At 37.0% G+C, this 25,116-nt stretch overlaps 1 protein-coding gene across 1 annotated transcript; it reads left to right on the top strand.

Moving 5' to 3' along the window:
* The first annotated feature begins 22,685 nt into the window (after positions 1-22,685).
* On the top strand, positions 22,686-24,779 carry LOC121415116 (kin of IRRE-like protein 3). Its single transcript, XM_041608214.1, has one exon. It carries the CDS (start codon positions 23,024-23,026, stop codon positions 24,656-24,658), a length of 1,635 nt encoding a protein of 544 aa, XP_041464148.1. The 5' UTR covers positions 22,686-23,023; the 3' UTR covers positions 24,659-24,779.
* The last annotated feature ends 337 nt before the right edge of the window (positions 24,780-25,116 follow it).

Genomic DNA, 25,116 nt, shown 5'->3' with positions numbered 1-25,116 from the left:
TGGCTTATTCCCCAATCACCCTCCCCGCATTTTGTTGGGGTTTTTTTACACCCCTTTAAACTGAACCACACTGACGAGTTGCAAATTACTTTATAGCTCTATGATTCATGTTTATTAACCATGTTAACATTCCTATGTGACACCTTGAATAAAATGTCCGAAGAGAATAAATCTAGCGCCCGGGAAACTACCCCCACACTCCCTATATTTACGATCTCCATGATCACATGTTTCTGATGGGGATTTTTAAGGTCTTTTCGTGATCTTAAAAAATTTAAAACATGGTTTAAGGCCCGGTGTTTTGGTCTAGCGGAGACAGTGGAAGGATATTTCATTCGGTAGTTCCCTGGATAAACTCGGGGTGTGCCGTTTGATGGTGATGATATCTAGTCATTTTATATGGAGATTGTAATCTCTCTGCTCCAAAGTTGACCTGTCTATAATAACGAAACACTAGTTTCGAAGACCTCATTATCACAATCGTGTTTTCGGTTGATCCTAAGCTAGTAGTCTGGTTTGATTGAGGTGTCTTTATAATATAAACAAAAATGTGTTATGTCGTTATATTGCTTTTAGATCAACATAAACATTTCATATCAATCTTTGTTTTGATATGACAAATGTAATCAATATGATTTTAGAAATAGTATATTAATTATAGCAATAAAAAATGTAATAAACGAAGCCACACAGCAATGATGGGAACGATTAAAATCCGTTTATTTTCATATTGAAACTTCATTTCCTCTTATTATTTAGAATAGAAAATAATATTTGATTGGGGTGCGCGCTTGTTTTCCGGTCCGTTGTTAGGAATTTTTCGTGAAGTCCTTCAGGTAAGGTCCACCTCAGAAAAATGTTGATTTTAATCAATAGGGGAAAATCAGACAAGCATAATACTGGAAATTTCATTAAAATCGGATGTAAAATAAGAAAGTTATGACATTTTAAACTTTCGCTTATTTTTACAAAATAGTTATGCACAATTTAGTCACATGCAAATGAAAGAATCAACGATGTCCCTCACTCAAATTTCTCTTTTTTGAATTATACAATATTTCATTGTTTTTGTTATAGATTTGACAATAAGGACCAAATTGACTGAACCATAAAATAATAAACAAATTTAATTCCACACGTTGAGGGAGAAACTTTGTTTCACAAGACAATGAGGAGAAAATTAGAATATTTCACATAATAAAATACAAAAGAAAAAGTGACTGAGTGATTTCATCAGTTCCCTCATTTGCATACCGACTGGGATGTGTTTTTATGAATTAAGCGAAACTTAAAAATATCATCACTTTCTTATTTTGCATCTGATTTTGATGAAATTTTCAGTGTTATGCATATTGGATTTTTCTCTTTTTATTTAACATCATCGTTTTTTAGGGGTGAACTTGTCCTTAGACATGTTAGATATTGAATAGAAAAAATTAATATAGTACAGTAGCAACAACGACGACTCAAACAACGTCCTTATGAGAATTCAATGCAGATGCCTAAATTTAAGAGAATATTTGTCTTGTTCATTATTTTTTAAAGACAGGACTATTACACTCTCCGTGCCTCCATTTACATTTTTAGATACTATATTCATTGCCAATAATAATTTTTAAGAATTAAAGAATAGTATTGTGTTTTGGCTATCCATTGGGGTGGCGCCTTCTATATATAATAATCGGAACGGATGGGCGTAGGACATGGCCACTCTAGCTTTCGAAACGCCCTGTAGGCCTATACTTTGTTCAAAATTATACTATGTGTGTATGATATGCTTGGTATTATGTCAATTGTATAATTGTTAAAACGTTTATGCAAATATATGCCCTATCGGAGGGAAATTAAAAAAAACTTGAAAAAAAAATAAATGAAACAATTCAGTACAATTGGGGAAAAAATAACCGCATGTGTATAGACTTGGGGGCCTTAGGAAACACCGGACTACCCCTACCACCCCCCCCCCCAAAAAAAAGCATCACAACCACAAACGGGATTTCAAGAAAGGAAATTAATAAAAAAAGTGTAAATATGTTATTAGTTTTTTAGAAATTCATGTCAAAATATATCCTTTTTACTACATTTTCTCTTTTTAAAAGAATAATTAATTTTTGCTTGCTCGCTCTGCTCGCCTGTAACTTTTTTTCTGAGGGTGGAATAATAACAACATTTTGCCCAATGCGTCAAGTTGTATCCCCTCAAAATTTAGGGATCATTGCGTCATTGACAAATAGTTATTGTGCCAGTTTCAGGGCCCTGTCTTACAAAGAGTTACAATTGACCCGATCAATCGTAACTATGGACAGCCAGCAACGTCAACATGTAAAATGCTTGTTTGCTAAAAAATATTCTAGATATGAATGTATATTCATAAATTCATTGATTTCTTGACAATTTGGTGTGTTCTCCTTTATTTAAGGACATTTTACAAATTTCCTGTGGAAAAAATATGACACTGACGGATTTCCATAATGTTACGATTGATTGGATCAATCATAACTCTTTGTAAGACAGGGCCCTGAACCCCGTCTTACAAAGAGTTGCAATTGACTCCATCAATCACAACTATGGAAAGCCAGCAACATCAAAATATAAAATACATGTTCATTCAAAATATTTCATAGATTGTGGGTTGTATATTGATAGGTTGCACTTTCATACATTCATTGTTTATTAATTTCACAGAAAATTCTGTATGCTTCTTTTTGATTTACAAAGGACATCGTGCAAATTTCCGGAAGAAAACAAAACTATGACATTGATGGACTTCCATGCAGTTGAGGTTTATTGGATCAATCGTATTTCTGTGTGTAAGATGAGGCCCTTGTCTGTCACGTCTGTCACACGTCTTCAGAAGACGCTTGTTAGTAAGATAGTGACACATCAGAGATGGGCAACGATCCAGGACGGATGTGGTTGGAAATGTCTTCCACCCACAACACAGCCAACATCAAAGATCTGTATAAGATACACAAAGCCCCTTCTTAACAGACCTCTTCATTAACGTCACCGCATCCAATTGAATAACATTTGACCATTAAGGTTAGTGTAATTCTTCCAAGAAAGCATGGTTAAAATCAGTGGTTTACTTTTTAGTAGCTGCAAACGTCCAAATATTTAATTTGCTTTGGCCATGTTCCGTATGTTTACAAGTATCCCGGTTTTGATGGTTAATTACAATATTGGAGGGATCCATCCGGCCCAGACATTCTGTATTTTTTCTATGTAGCAACGATGATGATAACCAACTGTCATCTACCACTGTTCGACTCTATATAGCGAAGGAGCGCCCCTCAAATATGACCAGTTCAATGATCTCGAGATCACGATTGAGATTAGTACACCCCCTTAAAAAAGTAATCAACAAAATCCTACATGTAAATGTTACAATTTGTATCATTTTCAATTAATTAACTAAAGATAATTCATGCATTAGATAGGAATTCCACAGTCGATCTTAAGATAAAGCCCAAACCTGCCAAACGTCGATCCAGAGACTCTTTAGGATTCTTATTTATTGGTCATAGAAAAATATTACAGATTGCGTAACTCGGCAAATATAAAAACACAACGGAAATGAGGCTAGAAAGAAAACACAAACCACTAACTTTTACAAACTCTCCGCTCATATTGATTCTACATTACCAACAATCTATCAGAGGGGTATTTATTAGAATTTGTTTTAAAAAATTTCTTTATTGAAAAAACAAGTATCTTTTCAAAGAAGGCTTATATTTAAACAAATAGAATATATTCATCTTGACAAGTATCTTCTACTTTTTTCAAATAGAGGCTTTGTTAAGTTCCATTTTGATAATTGTATTCCTAACAGAGAAATGGGGAAGAGGGGAGTGGGCGGGTGCTAGTGAGATTGGTAGAACAGCTGTCAACGAGAGAGAGAGGGGGGGGGGGTGGGAGGGGTGACCGTGTATGATAAAGGTGATTTTTCTCGTTTTAAGACAACAGCAGTTGGAAAAGGATCGCATAAACTTTCTCTGATGAATTTCACCTTATCTGAAAAATGTAGACACACAGTTCAAATCCATAATAACATTATAGTTGAGGGGGGAAAGGAATTATCCTTTTGAATTAACGATATGTCATTAAACTATGTCTGATGTTGTGATGATTTATTTCGTTGAGACAGGCATTTACTTGGACTTGAGCCATAGACACTAATGAAGTTATAGTATAGCCAGACAGTCCCTCCTGGGAGGTATGAAGAAAACAAGGTTTGAAGAAGGACGAACATGACTTGTCTTATCTTGTCCAGGACATCTAAACTTTCATTTGACAAAGCCCGTAGGCGATCACCTTCTTTTCTTACTATCTTGCCGTTCCTTCCTAAGTTTTCATTTGTACATTCGAAGCCTTAAAGGTCAAGTTTATCATGGCAAAGGTTGTTTGAATGAATAGAAAAAAGAAACAAGCATTACGGTGACGAGAAGAAGATGATGAAGAAGAAGAACAAGGAAAAGAAGGAGGAGGAAGAAGAAGAACGAAAGAAAGATAAAAAGAAAATGAAATCTAGGAAAGAGAAGAAAAGAAGAAAAGGTAGAGCAGGAGGAGGATGAAGAGGAGGAGGGAGGAGGAGAAAAAAAGAAGATGAAAAAGAGGAAGAACAAGAAAAAGGAGGAAAAGAAGATAAAGAAAATTATGAGGAGCAGAAAGGGAAGGCTGCTGAACGTAAAGGAAACTTACAATATCAGCAACAACAAAATTATAATGACAGTATCTGCTGAGATAATCTACCATGAATAAAAGTTGCGTTTACCCATCGTATTCCTTGCACTAATGGAGGCTCATACATGGAAACTTCACTTTCTTAAAAGTATACAGGAAGGTAAAATATCTGAATAATAACTGCTAAAACTTTATCTTTTGTAAACAACTGACGGAATGTATTGCGTAATGTGATTATAAGATCTGTTATCATGGGATAAAATGATTAAGGCTAAATTGAAGTACTGTTTACTGGACAACTTTAAGCAAATATGTAATTATACTAACTGATACAGTCAATTCGACATACATTTAATTTGGGTCCAAATATGGTTGCAAACTACTCGCTCATCCCGGCAGGTAATTGATAAAACATATAACAACTGAATTTTGAGAACTGAAGAAGATAATAAAGAAGTAAGAAAAAAGGGTCAACAACAATGATTATAGGAGGAAGATTAACGAAACAATGTAAGCTGGATATATTGTTTTACTTGAATCAAGTCATACAAATCATAGACAATATTGACTATTGCTGTCGTAGTTAGGACCTTAATAACTAGTCTAATCGGGGCAATGTGAGAATGATCCTGATCATCGGGCTTCAGAAAACCATTGTTACGTCACCAACGCTATCTGAAAACTCTACATTGACCACTATCATCATTCATGCTTTGGCTGTAGACACACACGATTATTCAAATAAGATGACATCACGGAAATGGTTCCTCTCGAGGGAAGATGGACACCTGAATGACCTAGTTACACCGATGATGGATCCCTATCCATATCACGTGACCAACCTTGTTAAGCCGATGACAGAGCCAAACTGCAAGGCTTAACCTTCGAGCCAATATCCTTTATGACGTAATATGGTACAGAAAAATGCGCCCGTTCCAAAAAGAAAAAAAAAACAACATTCATTTTCAAAGAAGCTAGAAGGCACCATCCTCCCGAGTTCACCAAGAACAGTGTTTTGCATTGGAAGTAAGTTTTCATGGAAGTGATGGTGGTATATAATGATGTGAATTTCCGTTAAAATGTGTTTATTTTTGTTCAAGATTTAGTTTGAATACACAGTTATTGTCTTTTTGAAACCATCACCACCATTACCACTGAAAACACTAACAGCAGTATTAACACCACCAATAACGCTTTTCTATCTACCATAGACAACTCGGAATATTTTTACAATCTACTTCATTGATTTTAAATGACAATTTCTGACTATTTTTTATTTCCTTTTCAAACCACTCGGGTTCTTGTACGATAAAACAATTACAGGCAAACAAGAACTACATCATTGAAGGATATTATTCTCATCAACATGCCTACCCAAGACTTATGCTACAGGTATAACCATGATAACGTCGAAATTGAATTCAGACCGAACAAATTTCTCACATCATTTCAAACTATATTATCATCGATCAGCGTGTAGTCTGCTAAACTGGCAAGACTATATTCCAATTCATTTCATTTTCTTTTCACAAAGCAATCATATAAAGAAGAAAAAAAGCAATCCATCTTTTTACATTCAAAGTGGAAGGATCTAACGTAGAACAGTGACTGTTGTGAAGGCATTGATTCATATGAAGTAATGGACAATGTCGAAAAGCACAAAACCATTTTTTAAACTTATAATTGATCTTTTATCGTGCAATTTTCGAAGAAAAATAAAAATTAAGAAGAAACAAACCACATATTATTCGATTAATTATAATTAAATATTGCGCCTTTTATTTGCATATGTTTTTTTTTCATGCCAATCCTCGATTTATCGTAATAAAGTAGAGGATATCGACATCAATGAAAAGAAATGTAAAAAAAAATGCATGCTCCCAAGCCTAGTAAGAAGTATTACTTAAAATGAACAGAAATTGGGGAATTAATGTAACTATTTCGTCACTGTGGAAAATCACAAAACCATTATATCATTTGAGAGAAAACAAAAGTTGAGAAGAAACAAAACCCATGCTACTTGATCAAAAAACAAAAACATTGCGCCTTTTGTTTACTTATGTCTTTTCATGACAATCCTCGATATATCACGACACACAGTCGAGGATATCGACATTTATGGGATGAAAATGTAAAAATGCATGGTCGCTAGCCTGGCACCTGGTTAGAAATATTATTTGAAATGGACAAGAATTGTGCAATTGATGTAAATATTTCGTCAAAGGGCAGGGTTTAAAAAGAAAGGAAGCCAGATAATGAATTCTTTCTCGTTTTTCTGATGATAATCTCTCAAAGCGACTAATTCTGCTTCGAAAGGATATCTTTCATTCCTCTCTCAGTCGCACAAAGCCGCAGACGTTTCCCATTCGGCTTGATATTCGCGCTAAACCTAATGATTGCGACATCGTGAATTGATTAAGTTGATAAAAAATATCATTTTGATAATCTGCAGTCCCGAAGGCATTTCAAACGGGGATGCTATTTTGTCACTTATAGGAAAAGGGGGAATGATTAGGCCTTTACTCTTAGTCGTATTGTTGTATAGTAATAATAACTAAATCATAATTAAATGCTTTTAAATCAGGATTTATTTGTCACAATTGAAGGAAATAATGATTTTCCATACATCGTATAAAGTAATCAAACTGTAGGAAGGAAAATAGTAATTTTAAAGCCTGGTTTAACAATAATGTGTGATACTTCGATAGTAATTTTATTTTAGGGTTTTTTTTCAAATCAATTGATTCATTGTTTAGATTTTGATGTACATTCTTGTTTGTTTGTTTGTCTTTTTCAATGTTTTTGGGTTACACATCTAATAAGTGAGTATCTGATTTGTGCTATTGATTATTTAAATGTTTAGTACTGATCCAATTATATCAATTACAACAAATGGTATGTTATAACAGGGACGTTGTGAAAGGCAGTTTTGAAACTGACAATGCCATCCTGAATTAATAAAATTCCAAGTAAAACAAATAAATAAACAAATGTATTTATTTTAATTATCATCCTTAGCTTTCTAACTTTTCCGACAACGATGGAATATAACATTGTTTTTTTTACAGCAGATAAGGATTGTTTTATATTCTTTCTACCTTCTTTTATCGAGTTGATATAACTTCATTACTCTGACCCAGAATAAAAAACGTTTTAATACCTTAACTCTAGAAAGTTATGAGGGCCCCATGTCATTCTAATCCTTTATCTATATAGCCTACGGAAATATATCCACCTGCATACATATTCATATTGGAAGAACAACGTTTCATTTTACCATGTTTACGTCTTCTGTTTTCTGCACACCACAGACAAATGTCAAAATCAGGAATCAGACATTACAGCTCGGATTTCAATATTTAACCTTTTTTTACAATGACTTTAAAACTAAAAAAAAAATGTTAAAAATTCGAAATCTGTCAGGCAGCTTTTATACAAGTAATAGATGAGTGGAAAAAATATTGCACAATGTTGGATAAACTATGAACATATTTTGCCCAGTGCAAATTTTCATCTATTCATGTGTCTGACAAATATAATTTTTTTAAATCTCAGTTTCGATTACTGCGGTGTTACCGCAGTCTGTCATCTGTCGTCACTGTCTTAATCTTGTGTTTGTCTTTCTAAGCTCAATGATTTCCTGATCCTGAGATTGAGTTAATCCGTGTCCCCCGCCGAAACCCAGTAGAGAGACCACATTCTAAGCCTAATCTAGGTTATCCTCTTTAGATCCACGTGATCCGGTAAACGCCTGAAAGATTTGGGGGGAAATGAAATGTTTCGTTCTCTGGTAGGTATCGGACACAATAAAGATTAAAAACGTCCTCTCGGGCTTGCCGAAGATACTTTCTGAGATTCTTATTATCTTATGTTACTTAATTCTGGACATGGTGGTAAATTGGCAACGTCCTTAACTTTTTGATGAAGATTATTTCATGATAGACCCTTCCTGTATTTTCATCAATTTGATGCTCAAGGTTGATGAATGGAGCAGCCATTCTTGCGTAACAATGGTTACCTGTTTATTGGCCTTAATGTTTCAAGCTTCCAAGATTTCTTTATTCCGTTCCATAAAAAGATACAAACTTACACTAACATTTACACATTTACAAGATTTACATTCAAACACAATACAAGTAATACAAAGAGGAATGGAGCATTTGTTTTTTTTTTTGATCAGGGTGGGGAATATTCAGTGAAGAGAATTGACTTATTTGCCATAATCATCCGATATAATATAACCTCATGGGTATGAGCAACAGTTCCTTTTTCTTCTTTCATCTTTGTAGCTCCATGGTCGATACGATCCAATAAATATTTTATTCAGTAAGTTAAATGTCAGCTTTAACGGAAGAGCATAAATGAAATTAGCGGCTCATTTTCAGCCTGATTATGTCACTGGGATCAAATCACATTTTTTGGTAGCTATCCATATCGAGAATAGTACACCACAATAATCCATTATACATGTTATACGGGAATAATAACAAGATTGATTACACTCAACGGAGTCGTATGAGGGACTCGAAGGGGTGGGAAGGGGGTGGGCTGGGGAAAGGGCAGGGGATGTCATCACATGTAATTGGATTGTGATAACATTAATGGGATTTTTTATTGCAATTTATAAGATAAAGCAAGATTCTTCTTTTGCACCGATTATCTTCCCCTCTCCCTACCCCCAAACATTCGAGACCGCTCGTCCACCATCCTACTGCCCCCACATTACTATGAAATTGACATAGATTATATAGAATATCATTTTATGCACGTCATGATTTCATAATTTGGTTATCAGATTTAACGTGTGCCATACACATCATCGTAGAAAGTGAACCCCTTACTAAAACCAAAGTACATATCTGAGTCACTAGGTCAGATAGATATCAGAATTTTTTTTATTCAGAGGAGAAAGCCCAATATTAATCCAACAATGATGAATTTCGCAAAAAGCGTCTTAATTACCCCATGGACATGATTACACATGGAAACAAACAGGACTTATCGTTTCGAGGTTGCTTAGCTTATAGATGTGTTATGTATTCTAGACAAGTTCGTAGCGTGGATGTGTAATTTATATACTTGAAAAAGCAGTGGGGAATTTGGTAAAAATAACACTGTAATCCTGTAAGACGAGTAGATTTTACGGCAAGAATGTTATTCGAAGTTCAGGGACTGAGCCTTACTATTAAATTGTTAAAGAGGCCGAGTAGATGTAGGATGATAGAACTACCAAATTAGGAAAGGGGAAAAAACAAGTACATGACAAAAAATTATCACTCTCTTGCCAATTTGTGCCGCCTCTGTCTATCAGACTTTATCACTGCCAGGCATGAAAATGTTTCGGAAATCAATCTTTATCAATTTCCATTTTCTGAGGCGTGATTTTTGTTCGTGTTTAGTGGGATACGTTTGAGATGGGCCCAACAATCATACATCATACCCAAAACCTCCTTCTTTATAGGAGACTCAGCCTTGCGGATAGCAACAAGTAATGATCAGCGTTGGGGTGACTCTTTGTAGGTCCATGTTCATATCAAATCAAACGGACTGCTAGTATTGTGATGGTTTGGTTTATAAACTATTTTGTCACCTGGAATGAAAATGAGTTGATGATATGATCTCGAATTAAGAATATATATATGTATTCAGTAAATTCCATCCAGAAATCCCATTTCAAATTTGTTTTCTGTATTCCAAAGGGTAGTGCATGGGTCCCCAAATTGCAGCTTGATCGCTCGCTGATGAGTGGGTATACTGCTTCAGCCGCCCCCATATTGCTACCCCCACTGCCCCCAAAGAGGGGAAAACGTCAAGGACATGAATTTCATGCTCGCGTGATGACTCGTAGTCCTGCTCTGTGTATGTCATGCTCGCTCCCTCCCCACGAATCTTTTATTTCGTGTTAGTGACAATGCCACACCAACTCAACCGATCCCAGAACGACCAAAGGTATTACGTTATTTCAAATGACGGAGGTGCCGTGGCCGTGTGGTCTGTGCATTGGAAAGTCCAGGGTTCAATCCGCGGCGCCTATGCCCGTGAGCAAGGCATTTAACATGTTTAATCGGCAATGCTCTTTTATCCTGCATTCAAATGAATGAAAATCATATACGCATTCTTGGTAACGAGGCGTGCACTTGTTTTGGGGGGTTTTCATATTTGACCAATGTCGCAGTCAAACTTCAACGCTACCGACTCCAGACCGACCAGGCATGGGTTGTATAATACAGTTGTTCGTAAGTTAAGAGTGACTTTAAGAACGACTGGTGATCGTTTCTCGTGGTAAATGATATTCATCATTAAATTTTCATTGGTGATTATTTAGCGCGAAATAAATTTCTGGCAGTATTTTACCCAATGTAGGAAGCATATTTCCAGTAACGTTAAAAAAAGATAAGCAGCGATTACTTTAGAACGGGCAAAATTTTCACCACACCGGATAAAGAAAAATGCCCAAAAGAAATTTCCAATGTTGGTTGGACACATAATTACCCTCATGGAGCACTTTTACCCAATATTTTTAGATTGCAGTTGACCGTTCTTAAAGTTACTCTTAACTTACAAACAGCTTTATTAAACACCCACCAGAACATTGCAAGCCATACTGAACTATTTGTGAAACAGAGATAACATGCGACCGATCGATTAGTTCTCGATGTCATTGGTATGACAGTAGCATTATCATGATTATAGAAACCATGCGTACACATGGTACAGTACCTTGGCAACATGCAAAGAAACATATGACAAGCCATTTGTCCTCGTTCCAACCCCAAAGCATGAACTGACTCAGACACCTATGACCAAAATGTCACCCAGGCAGCAAGTGATGCCAGGAACATCGAGCGATTAGACAATAAACCATGTCTTGAGGGTATTTAGAAATTAAAAGTCCTACGTCATGCATTTAACGATCGGAAGACAAAACTCATGACTGTTCATGTTAAAGGTTTATATCTATTACTCCACCATGTCCACATAATATCGTCTGATTGAAATGTTTGGATTTTTTTATAATCAGACAATCATGAAAGACAAATGATACTTAACTTAAATTTCATAAAACTTATTTCGTTTTAATTCGCCTTTTGTATTTCTAAGTGAATTAGTCGTATGAGAGTGTCTAGCTTTTATCAGATATAGTAACATAATAGCTTAGACCTAAATACTTCTTTAAAGTGACCATCCGAATGATATGAAAAAGTTTTGCAAATACACATGCTTTACTCAAGAAAATAAGCACGAGGGCGTGTGAAAATGGACCCCGAAAATTCATGTATTTCATATATGCAGTCAGCTCATCTTCAGTCTTTCAATGTATTCCCCAAAAATACATTTGACCGCAATTTTTTTTTTCAGATCTTATATTTATAATCTCATCTTCAAAGTTTCCTTTATGTGTAAATATACTTTGATTCGTTAGCGATTAACACAAGATACAGTTTCAAGAAGCGTTGGTCTATTCTGTCTTTTGTGTTTTCATAATCTTTTTTTTTCCATTTCGATTTGTTTTCAGTTTGTTTTTAAATCCTGAATCCATTAAACATGGCATGGAGTGTCGAATTCCTGAAAGGCCAAGAATTGATCAACACTTTTGAAACAAATTTAGGTTCAGTATCATACTGCTGTTATTTTCGTTATTGATGACACTGTAATAGACATATGTTTGTGTGTGTGATGGTGTTGATATGTGTGTGTATATATACATATATACACACACACCCACACCCTCACACACTTTTTTTTCAACATGATTTTATTGAGGATTTCATTCAAATGAATTACATAAACTGCAGATAAATACAAAAATGCAAATTTTCACACACACACACACACACCCTCACACTCGCACACACACACACACATATATATGTAAAGAGAGAGAAAGAGTGGGGGAGAGGGAGGGAGGGGGAAGAGAGAAAGAGGGGGTGGCTACAGACAGTCCAAGTAAAACCTTTAACGAAGGGACAGTCCGAGGTTTATGGCCTGTAAGTAATCCGCGAGTTATTTTGAAACTTAATCTCGGTCTTCCCTCCTTTAATCGGTAATGACATTGGCCCGCGAGGAGTCATCTTCCTAGTCTAAATAGTTCTAATTTCTCCTCCAGCTCATTTTCATAAATCGGTGTTTCCCCTCCACTTTGGCTAGCTCCCCTTTCACTCGTTGAGATGTGCTCGAGGCGGGCGCCACACCTATAATCGAGTTTCAGATGGCGGAACGGAGGCGATTTCCCCCTCTCTCTCACTCCCCATGCAAACCACTTACCTGTAAAAATAGACATGTGAGGTTAGCACTCATAATGATATACGATTATGAATATATGAAGATTCAAATAAATGAATATAGTATACAAATGATGCATGCACATGAGTTCATTAGGCGATCTATCCTCACGCGAGTTGAGGCTCTGTTCAATCCATTGTACGAAGCCGTTAGCAGGTTAGGCCGACTGCAAGGGGGTGAACACAGCCTCAACGAGAGTACATGTAGATAGGTCGCATAATTGACGAATGAAGACATGCATCATTTGCTTTATACAACGAATTTTCTAGATTTTGTTATTTGACAATAGAGAAGAAAAAAAATCAAGAAAAGCAGATGAAATCATGACATATATTGCCTTCGTCTTACAATTCATTTTCTCTAAAGATATATTGATTTTTCCGGTGTATGAAAGCAATTAATTGTTTTTGCTCTTTTGTGACGCACTTTGATTTATGAATCTGAGTGCGCACAGTCAACATGCGCTTACTTCGATGCGCGCAAACACACACACACACATATACAAAATGTAGGTACACACCATTATATAACTCTATGGTACACACACATGCTTAGTCGTACATTGAAGGAGATAGCTCAACAGTGCAATGGAAAAATAAAAAATGCACGGTCGCAGTGCAATGGAAAATAAAACTTGCATGCAGCACAACATGGATATCGAATGGGTTTCAACCAATCAAATTACAGGAATCTTTGTATGAGTTGTACGAAAATAAATAGTATCCATAATTTATGATAACAATTATAGCTGGATATATACAATTATAGCGCTTTTTGCCTGAAGATACAAAGCGCTGCTATTTTCACCCCGGCTTTATAGCTCGAGTTACCGGTTTTCTTCATCGACGTAGTTAAATTTGGTATTAAAATTGGTATAGTGTCGAAAATCTGTCTATCTGACGGTCAATCGGATTGGGTTCGCCCTTGCCATTAACCCGTCTCTGTGGTATAGTGGTTAAGGAACCGACATTCAAAGCTGGGGGCCCGGGTTCGATTCCCGGCGGAGACATTTTTTCGGCATGACCAATTTTTCCAAAAGGGTAGATAGCTCGGGGAACCTTGATTTAAGCTACGCCTACCATTTTTCTCTTCATCCATTTCTGTACAATATATATATATATATATATATATATATATATATATATATATATATATATATATATATATATATATATATATATATATATATATATATATTAATGGAAGATGTTGTATGATGCTGTCAAGTTACACTAATGTTACAGTCACACAGATGAAACGGACGCCAGACCGACCAAAGCTATATACGTTACTTCTAATGACATACACTGTCGGTTTGGCGTCGGTGTCGTGAGTGTGACTGTCCATTTATGGCTGATGTTCTCCAGGTAGCATACAAACTCCTAGTCCCGGGGGCCACTTCCATTGACGAGTGGATACAATTCGCAACCATGTAGGGTCTCTTTAAGCACCCTAAACACGTATTTTCCATATTCTGAAAATGCACCCCGTAACAAGTATTGGCGTGTGAATTAAACCCTACCCTTTAAAAGTATTGGAAACAAAACGATATACTCTTGACAAGTATTCCCTGAAATGAACCCCTAAACAAGTACAGTGATATCCGGGAGCGATTATGCCACGGGTCCGTCGATCGTCGGTTTTACTTTTATACATCATTATTTGGGTTCAGTACGGCCTTACCTTCCACACGTCGCGAAAAGGACTCTTAACACGTACTGTTGGGGTAAAAAGGACATCCATTGTAAAACATTTTAATTTTGTTTTATCATCCCCGCAAATTTGACCCTAAACACGTAGCTTTCCTAACGAAATAGATACACTTTTTCATTACATTTGTGTTTTTGACACCCTTATCACGTTTCGTACGTAACGTGCCCTATCTTGAAAAGACATCCTTTTTACGTGTTTTATTGGTCGCGTATGGTATCCACTCGTCAATGTAAGTGCCCCCCGGCTCCTTGTACTGTAATTACCACTCTCTCCACAAACAAAATGGCGACGCTATAGCAGCAAGACTGATTGCTATGTAGCTGGAGCAAAACACCGTCTATATCTTGTCAACGAGAGTGGATGGTAATGAACCCCGACCCCTATCCCTCAACTTCACCGACGCACAAACAGGAAGATCCGATAGACAGGGCGGTGCCACCCTGACCTTGGTCACGAATAGAACATCTTCAAAGACACTATACCTCTTCACCACTTTCTGAGCAATTAGGTAAGACAAGATCATCCCATCGAAAGCTTGGGTGAGAACTTAAGTGTAAATTATTTTTGGTGAGCCGTCTTCAACAATAATTATGTTGCTATATTTCATTTTTTCCAGCCAGGTCAGACGAGGGAAGAACAGCGGTTATAGACCCCTCCCCTAAGAGACAGATGTCGATAGGACATTACTTATAATATTATCGGGCTTATTTTAATCTAAAGCGACATAAGATTAGAAGACCAAGTTCACCAAATGTTTTAAAAGTAATTTACATAGATCCTTTATCCTTTTTTATCAAACTAAAACAAAATTTCGAATTCCTTTAAAGCAGTGACATATATTAATTTATCGAGCCAAAAAACGCTATAGTATTCATGAAACATACATCGCTCATGAGAAAAATTACATTTTCTCTAAATATGTTAAATTGAACACTAAAATATAATTGAATACCCCGAAAATCATGAAGAAGCTATATACGAAATCGCAAGGTCCTCTTTATAATAATAATGATTAATAGGCCCTAGTTATATTTGCTTATATAGCGCTGAACACTTACTTTTTCATAGGTCTCTAAGTGTCTTGCAGTTACAATATAATTATCCTGGCCTTAGCCATGTTAGCAGAGCAGCTGTTACGTGCATTGCGTTTCAAGGTATAAACTACAAATTCCTACCAGGTACCCATTCACTTCACCTGGGCTAAGTGCAGCACAATGTGGGTAAATTTCTTTCTGAAGGAAACACACCATCGCTTGGAACCGAATCCACGCAAGACGAGAGTTATGGTCACTAGACGACGATGCCCCCAAAAGAGTGTTGATTTTTGATATTTGAAGAAAGTGAATCTAGAGGGCCTCATCTGTTGACCAGATTAAAAAAATATAAATTCCATCTATTTTGCTAATGACAAAGAAATACATCGACTAAATTGATCAGGTAATCATTGTTTTAGTGGTTCAAATACGGAGTTGTGTGTGTGTGTGTGTGAGTGTGTGTGTGCAGTGTGACAGAAAGGAAAGGCTCTATATCAAATGACTATTGGATTGGATCCAAATGATTGTAAAATTAAAAACTAAAAAAAAAATAAATGCCATCTTTCCGTATTTTTTTTTGTAAAGATGATCCTCCATGGACGGTGAAATGTGAATAAAACTTTCCATTTCTAAAATACGATGGTCGGTTACGAGACGACTTTATTGGTAAGTGTTTTATCACTTCTCAAATGACTTCCATTACAAAGAACCGGCCTCAGTTAAGTTAAAGATTGACTTATTCCTGTCGACATTCAGTTAACCGTAATTTTTTTGCCACTGTGACGAGGAGTGAGCATGAACCGGGAGCTACAACTCTAGCCAAGGGGGGCTAATCAATGGCCTTCCTTCCGTTTCTTATTACACCCTGACAGGCTGAAGGGGGTAACCGGAATTGTTTACTGTACGCACCAGACCGAATTCTTAATGAAATATGTTTTGCCACCGGTAAAAACATGACCCGTTGTGGGTGTGTTCATAGCGTAAGATCTCACTCTATGAATTAAGAACTCCCCTACGCTCTTGAAATGTCGGGCAAGTCACTGTCCACACAACAATTGGTTTAAAAAAAATCTATCCAACTCTGGGTAGGTTTAAACCAATACTGTGCACTTTTCACTCAAAGCACACATTATTGGGTTAAAACTACCGCAAATTAGTTGATTTTTAACCAATTGTAGTGTGGACAGTAAGATGCCCACCATTTTTAAGAGTGTAGGGAATTAAGGTAGAAGGTAATGTATTTTTTTCCGCAGAGAAAGGCAAAGAATTGCTTTAATTTAAGTTGTCGAATAAAAAATGATTTGAATGGCCTGTTAAAAATCAAATTTATTTATCCAGGAAGATGAAAAGTTCATCGATTGTTCAATTAAGTGTTAATGTAATTGGTAAGCCATGAATACAAAGCGGAGAATATTCGCGTAATAGATAAAGGCGAAAGGTTGAAAGTGTTAGGCTCAAATGTGTATATGAAAGGTGACAACTGAAGACACCCGGTAAAGACACAAATAAATTTATAGTATTGGCAAGCAGGGGTTAAAGGAAATAAAGAAACTCGTGAGTGTGTGGGTGAGGCAAGGGGAGAGGGGGAAGCTGGAATGAGAAAGGGAAACCGTGAGATAGATGAACGGAAAGAGGGGGCATCATTAGGAATCTAATCGTGACCTTCTGCATTTTAATAACGACCAGATATCCAGACTGAAATCGGAAATAAAGAATGACTTTTATTCTCAACGGGATGGATACATAACCTCTACTCGCTGTCGTCCTCCTTATTAGGCTACAGTCACAACAAGAAAACCGACCCAAGACCGACCGATGTAACACCACTGGTAACAATGCAAAGCGTTTGGTTAGTCATTAGTTAGTTAAAGTGGTGTGACTGTATTGACTCTTACTCTGTTTTGGATCTTCATCTCAAATCTTTGTATCGATAACTCTTTTCCTAGCTGTCATTCTAGATCTCAATTTAAAGGATAATGTATTTCTTTCGTCCTAGAGATTTATATTGTTATGTGATGTGCGGACATTGTTTTGACATAATGTTGGCAAATTCTTATGACATTGAATGTGTACGATATTCGCATTAGGTTTAAGGCCGAAGTGGCATGGGGGAAAAACGAAATTGACATATATCACCATGCATGCTATTTTAATTCCAGCTTATCTTTATTATGAAGAAAATCAATTAAGATGCAGGACTATTGGTAATCTGGGGAGAGATTCATCAACATTTGTCTTTTGAAAGGTTGCCATATCAGACAATTATCTGTGTTATGATTGGCTGAGAGGCACAAGCGTCCGACTGTTACTAGGGTAACTGTCGGATGAAACATTCGACAAGTCCTGTTTCTTTCTCGGTTAAGGTAAATTCCGTATGAATTCGGCAGGACTTAAGGTTTCTGCTGCATTACACAAAGCTGGTAGGCCTCTATTTTTAATTATGTAGGACGCATTTCGGCTCAGGTAACCAACCGTATAGTCAGAAAATAAAGTGGCAGAAGTTACAGACGACGGAAATCCCTCTCTGATCTTTCTTTTAATAGAGTGGAGACAATTATTGCCGAACTCACAACCTCACGATAATGAGTCCAAATGCTCTAACCACTAGACCACACGACCCAATTTCACGAAACCCTCGTCTGAAGACCAGGCGATAACCTGTCACTTCTATTATTCCTCAAGCGCAGTGTTTGGCGTGGAGTGATGTGCGGTGTACTGTTTCTCAACTGTCTCGTTGCCACGGCAATGCTGTCAAGATCCCCGTCATAGCACCATCAGATGCTGGGTCATAGCAAACATGATTCAGCATCCATCGAGTTTTCATGTAGCAGGTGCAGAAAGAAGAACCAGGATGTGTCATCTAATGCACTCTTACACATCCATGATTGAATTTGAAGGTATATTTTGCTCAAGTCACTGTCCCACTTGCGTAACACCTCGGCAGGATAGAAAGAAAATGCAACCTCCTGAATCGCGTGGTATGAGATGCATGATCGCTGGGTGTTTAACGTTGAAACGGAAGGGGACAGTGAAACAAACTATGTATAAAGAAGAAACAATCCGAACTGTGCCCCCCCCCTGCCCCCAAATAAAAACGGCAAGAAGGTGTGCATATGCCTAGATGCTTAAAAATTAGTGCAGGGTGACTACCATCAAGTAATTTTGTTCTCCGTTTGCAGTATCATTTATCTGTTTATTAAAGTGAAATAGAGGTATCAGACAAGCCTCACACTTTACTATTGACATCATTTAAAAGATAACCAAAGATAGCGTAAAGAACTCAAGGCTATAAAGTTTGGTTGTAACATGGATCGTTTTGTATTTGTGGACTAGAGTATTGATGGCGACAATCCCGATTATTATTGCATGCCATCAATCATTACATTGATTTTGAAATTCAGAATTCATGTGTGTTTGCGTGAGTGTGTGGATATCTTTCTGTGGGTGTGTGTTCGAGGGGCTCCAGTCCCAGTGACGATCATTAAATCATACTGGGCTATAGACACTATTCTAAAGTGTAGCTAACAAATATGTTACAAATGGTGAAATTATCTTTTTAATGAATCTCAATTGGATGTAAGTAACAATAATTCAGATTGGTCTCGTACAAAAATATTATTCTCGTTCGTGTTCGGCCGTAAATCCATACTCATATTTGAGACATTGCCTACTATTTTTACTTATTTCATTTTTTGCTGACTATCATAGCATCAGTCATGTCTGTTAAGTAACTCCCAACAAAGTCCCTAGTTTACTGCTTCATCATATGTTCATGCGACTAAAGAAATATTTGGTTGTCAGACAGTGGTTCGCTTTGATCGTAAACTACTCGCATATTTCAAATGACTTTCTGAAAACAGATCTATATTCTAGCCCGATTGATATAATTTCACTGGTGTAAAGATGGGGAATAAATTTTAAGAGGGTCAAAAATTTCGCTCGCTCTTGACTTTTCGGAAATAATCTTGTCTATTGAAAATTAAACAACCTTCCCTCCAATAAAATATCGCTCGGTCGCTGTGTTTTCTCTTATCAAAGGTAATTAAAAATAAACCGACGTAATTCATTGGGAGAGGTGAATAAAATAAAACCTAATGTAACCGTACTTTATTTGATGAGTTGATGGCAAAATACTCCTTATATATATATATGTATATATATATGTATATATATATATATAAAGCAAAAGTACAGTTTTGCTCGATCACAGCCCTTGTCATACATGGGGGGGAAGTGTTACAGTAAACGTAGGCCCGTCGAACAGAGTATCAACAAAATACCGTTCTATAGGTTAAAATGTATAGCTTTGAATAAAAAATATATATAAATATAAAAACCAAAAGTGATAAATTATGTGCTGACTTCCCTTTGAAATATCAGCTGTGTAACTGACGTATCACGGGACATCCCCAAGGAAAACATATACAATATAATTACACCCTTGGCGATATTTACCTACTAAAATTTCAAACTCGTTAACCAAACTAGCATTGAAGGAAAAAAACACAATATCTGACATCTCCAGGAGGAAATTTGACCATGTACCCTAAGCGAATATTTGCTTTTCAAGGTGACATGCCGGAGACTTGTTCTTCCTCAAGAAACTTAAGAGCCAAATGTCAATTTCGATAAGAAAATCCTGGGATTGATAGACCAAAAAGTAGGACCTAGAACACTTTAACATTTCCGCAAGTAAAATGTCGACCATGCCATTACGACCCACCAGTGACAAAATGGAGCTATTCTGCGGTTTTAGGAGGCCTTTGAAATTCTCGTATTCCTATTTTTACTCATTTCATATTTCTTATATTTTGTTTACTTATTCCAAATGCAAGTTCAAATTCTTTTCCCTCCTTCTTTGCCATATTTTGAGGATATAGTTTCCCTTTTTATGGTTCTAACTAAAGGTTTCTACGTAATTATCCATGCAGAGTCATCCTTTGAGAACGGGCCAAGAACATGTTTCATTCGATGTTCATGATGTTGTGCAACACAATTGATTTATCCCCGTTTCTCAGAATAGACAGGGGCCGTATTATCTACATAAGGTCATTTACCCTGATTCCTTAATAGGATATTATATTTACAAATTTATTGTTCTAGTTTGTATTTGCCAAGATTGTAAAATATGTGAATGATCTATTTTGCTTTTATGATAATGCAATTCTTCACACACACTTTTATTCGGTTTTACTATTCACCATGTTCAAGTAACGTAAACAAAATAACGATATCTATGAATTGACTTGGAAAACCTTTAACGGTTTATCAAAATAATGACCCATTCGCTCAGAAAATCAGTCTTTCTCCTTTCCTTCTTTTTTTCTATTTCTCTGTAGTTGAGATCTCTTTTCTCCTTATATGTTAGTCGTCCTAAGTACAGATCTATTTTAACCAACTTCTCCCTCATTAAATAGAGGTTCCACGCTTTAAAGGGGAAGTTCAACCTGACGAAAACTTTGTTGTAAAAATAGCAGAAAAAAATAATTTAAAAAACGGGTGAACGTTTGAGGACAATCCATTAGAGATTAAGCAAGTTATTATAATTTCAATGTCTTTATTTGTAGCGTCATAAACGAGCAGCTGCCCAATATGTTACGTAATATAAAATGCATAAATTTCATTTTTGATGGTTCGTGATGACTTATTTTCATTTTCTTTTTGGAGCTGGTGAAAATCGTTAGTGTACAGTGAAAATAATTTTTCAATTTTCTGAGAAAATGACATTTCATTTATTTCTTTACCATACGACATAAGCTGTCGCATATGACGTCACAAATCAAATATAAATTTTAATAACTTTCTTATCCTTTGATGGATTTTCTTCAAACTTTCGCCTACATTTTTTCTGCTATAATTTTACAATAAATCCTTTGTAAGGGTGAAAATACCCTTTAACCTTGACGTACTTTCTAATTTTGAAGAAATATACAATTTTGCAGTAATAAATAATTTGTGTAGTAATTTCGTGTTTGTTAATATTGTGACAGAACTATACCATGTAAAATATATTTGATCAAATGACAAAGGATCACACCCTTCAGAAAAATAACTTTTTTCATAGGCGTATCCCATAAAATTTTATGATTACTTAATCATATCTGACTTAATCGCTCCATCAGAGACACGGACCATTTTCTACATACTATTTCTAATGGTGTTTCTACTTCTTTTATCTTTGTTTGTTTAGCCAACCTTCTTTCGAACTAGTAAATGCAGTTGATGGTTTAAGTAAAAACGGAAATGTTTTTGCGGTGGACAAGTTTCTGTTGTGATCAGAGTTGAACTTGAACTTCTGAATATTGCTTAAAGGTATTGTTTAACTTTGTGAGCGGCTGATTTAAGAAATTCTCAAACCAAGATGAAACATGTGTACAAGTGCATGTATTAGAACTAATAAACCCTGAAAACAACAATTATTGAGAATGAAAAGCTAAAACTACAAGGCAAACCCTGATTTTGTAAATAGGCGTCTTATAGACACCTAAATAGTACACATAAGTGTATGGGATGAAATTAAGATGGTGTTTCCGGTCACTTTATATTTCAATTTTTGAAGCACTAAATAATTATTTTCGAACACAATTTTTTCTGGGCTTCATTTTTGTAACATATCACAGACACAGGTGACAAGTGTGACCTTCTAGCTCAGATTTTTCAAAAGTCGAACCAATGTTAACCAATCGCTTTAATGCAAACAGGACGCCCCAAGAATCATTCTATTCGTTCTTTAATTTTAAACCATCATTATCTCCCTATGTGTTTGCCGGTCTACTGCGAGAAGTTGTTTATGAACAGGGGTTTTTATTTTTTTCCTTCCCTACGAAATTGAGCTTGTTACTGAGTGCCGGGCATGATTTCCTGACACCTGCATCTGCACAAGCTGGTTGGTTTATTCAATTCATTGGTTAACTACTGTGAGATGGAAGTGCTTGTGTATAAGGAGAAGGCACTCCTGTAACGCGTAAGAGGAGTACGCCTAAATCTAATCAAGTCAGCTTTCACGAGGTGGTGGCCGATTCGCAATTGCCGAGTGGATCGTCTGCGCATGACACAGTGACTCAGATGCACGCTGAGCTGCTCGGTACATCGAGAGTCTCGTCAGAGTCATAACAACTTTAAACCTTACTAGAGATCGGACTGGAAATACTTTCAACGCTTATGTGCTTGTTAACAGACGAAATCCTTTTCTCGGCACGAAGTTATATTTTCGTAAGCTTGTCATCGACACCAGACGACGTTGCCCCCTGTAACCGTTGTCTTATTCCATAACAACTGGTTCTGTGAATTCTAAATTCAGTCCAGCAAGAATGAACCATATATGTTGCATTCCTGTACTCTTATGTGCAGTTGTTTGGACTCATTATGCTCGGGCAGGATTTATCGTCGAACCCTCATCTATAGAAGGAATTCAATCAGAAACTGTTGTACTACCATGCACGATACGAAACGAACCCGGCGCCATTGTTGTTTGGTACAGAAACAAAGCGCAGCTGAGTATAGATAACAATCTAGTGAATAGTTTAGACCCTGACGTACGAGCAAGATTCTCTGTCGTTGGCAATGGAACATCTGGAGAATTCAACCTTCAGATTGTCAACGTCAAACCTGCAGATGAAAGTCAATATTACTGTTCATTTATCAGTCGATCAGGAGGAGCGTCTTCAGTCGTTGCCACCTTGACCGTTTTAATTCCACCAAGTGAAGGATATCCAAAGTGCTCAGTAACTGCCGAGACCCCACAGAACACTAAAAATGCTTTCTGGCCAGGTGAAGTGGCCCTTCTTAGTTGCGAATCAATGGGAGGTGATCCTGCGGCGAACCTTACATGGTATCGCAAGAACTGGACAATGTCCCACGCGGCCAAGCATACGAACATCTATAGGAGGATACTTACACCAGGAGATAATGGAGTCACCTTCATCTGCGAAGCGACCAGTAGTGCCTTAAGAGAACCCCGGCGTTGTGAGGTGACCCCTATGAGCATTCCACCAGAAGTACATGTTAGACCTTTGACCAACTCTGTGCAGTTCGGTACCAATGCCACTTTCCACTGCGAAGTCAGCGCCATCACACGAGTCCAGGAATACAACTGGTTTATCGAGGGAAATCTCCTTACCCCCGAGACACCAGGTGTGGTCTTCGGCAACAATGGAAAGGTACTTGTGATCGCCAATGTGCAAATGGAACACGATAGTAAACCAGTGGAGTGCGAGGCGGTCATCAAAAATCGGCTGGTAGCGAGAGCAGGTACCACAGTTGTGGTCATTCCACCTAGGAAGACGGCGCCACCAATACCCTCAAAACCCACTGAAAAGGTCACAATCATCCAGGTCGAGAAGTCGGAGGTACCAACCTCCCATCCTATTTTATCTGCAAACATGAATCTAATCATCGTCATCGTGTCAGGTTCACTCATAGTTCTCCTCCTGCTCATCGCTATCATCATGGGTTGCTGGGTCTTCGGCTTCCGCAAGCCGCGAAGACCAAACACAAGGGTCAACATCGACTACGGCGAAGTCCCTGCAGAAATGCCTTTGGATGGCATTAGCCATTATTCCGTACCTGCAGCTTTGTTCAGCACAGAGATTCCGGATTCAAGATTAAACGAATCTTTCCATCAACCGCGGCACTTTGACGAAAACGCTTCGGGATACATATCAGCACTGTACGCTACACTGGATAAAAACAAGAGATACCCGCCGAAAACGAACAGCTCATCGTCGCTGCCGGAGAAACCAGTGGCCCAAATTACTCCGACCGCCGGTAGGGTGGTCCCGCATTTCGCCGCCGCTTCTACCATCGACAAACGAAAGTCGACCGGGGCGATCGCTTATTCAGACCTGAAGGATTTAGACAATGACCCTGACTTTAAGAAAGGGTGTAGTTGTGACTGTAAGTCCGCTGACTATGATGATAACGAAGATCCTGCCACAGAACAATGATTATGCTGATCATGCTGATCATCAAGATCACCAAGTGCTACAGAACTTAGGGTGACAGAACTGTGGCGATTTGATTCTGTAGATCTGACTTAAACATTCCGCCATAAAGTCGTACAGAATATAAAGCTGCAAAAACTATTTAGTGCAATCATACGGAAAACATATTCTCATGGATATAATTGTGATTACCTTATAAAACTCAGATATCGTGCCTTTTCAATGTTTATTTTTTATACAGAATTGTATTCATCTGACAAAGCTCTATCAAATCTATTCAAAAATCAAAGTATTCAATTTGATATTTTTGTTGTTACGTACTCTATTTTTGTATAAAATCTATATATTTGAAATTATGTTTATATATATTTGTATTGCAATGTTTTGGTTTTGTGAACAAAAGGACAAAGGTCGTGTTCGTTTTCTCATATCCACTATTTTCTCGCAATACTATTATATTT

This window comes from Lytechinus variegatus, chromosome 5 (assembly GCF_018143015.1).
Source record: "Lytechinus variegatus isolate NC3 chromosome 5, Lvar_3.0, whole genome shotgun sequence".
In the NCBI taxonomy this organism is placed as follows: domain Eukaryota; kingdom Metazoa; phylum Echinodermata; class Echinoidea; order Temnopleuroida; family Toxopneustidae; genus Lytechinus; species Lytechinus variegatus.
The sequence above is the reverse complement of the archived record's forward strand: the minus strand, read 5'-3'. Positions and strand labels throughout refer to the sequence as shown.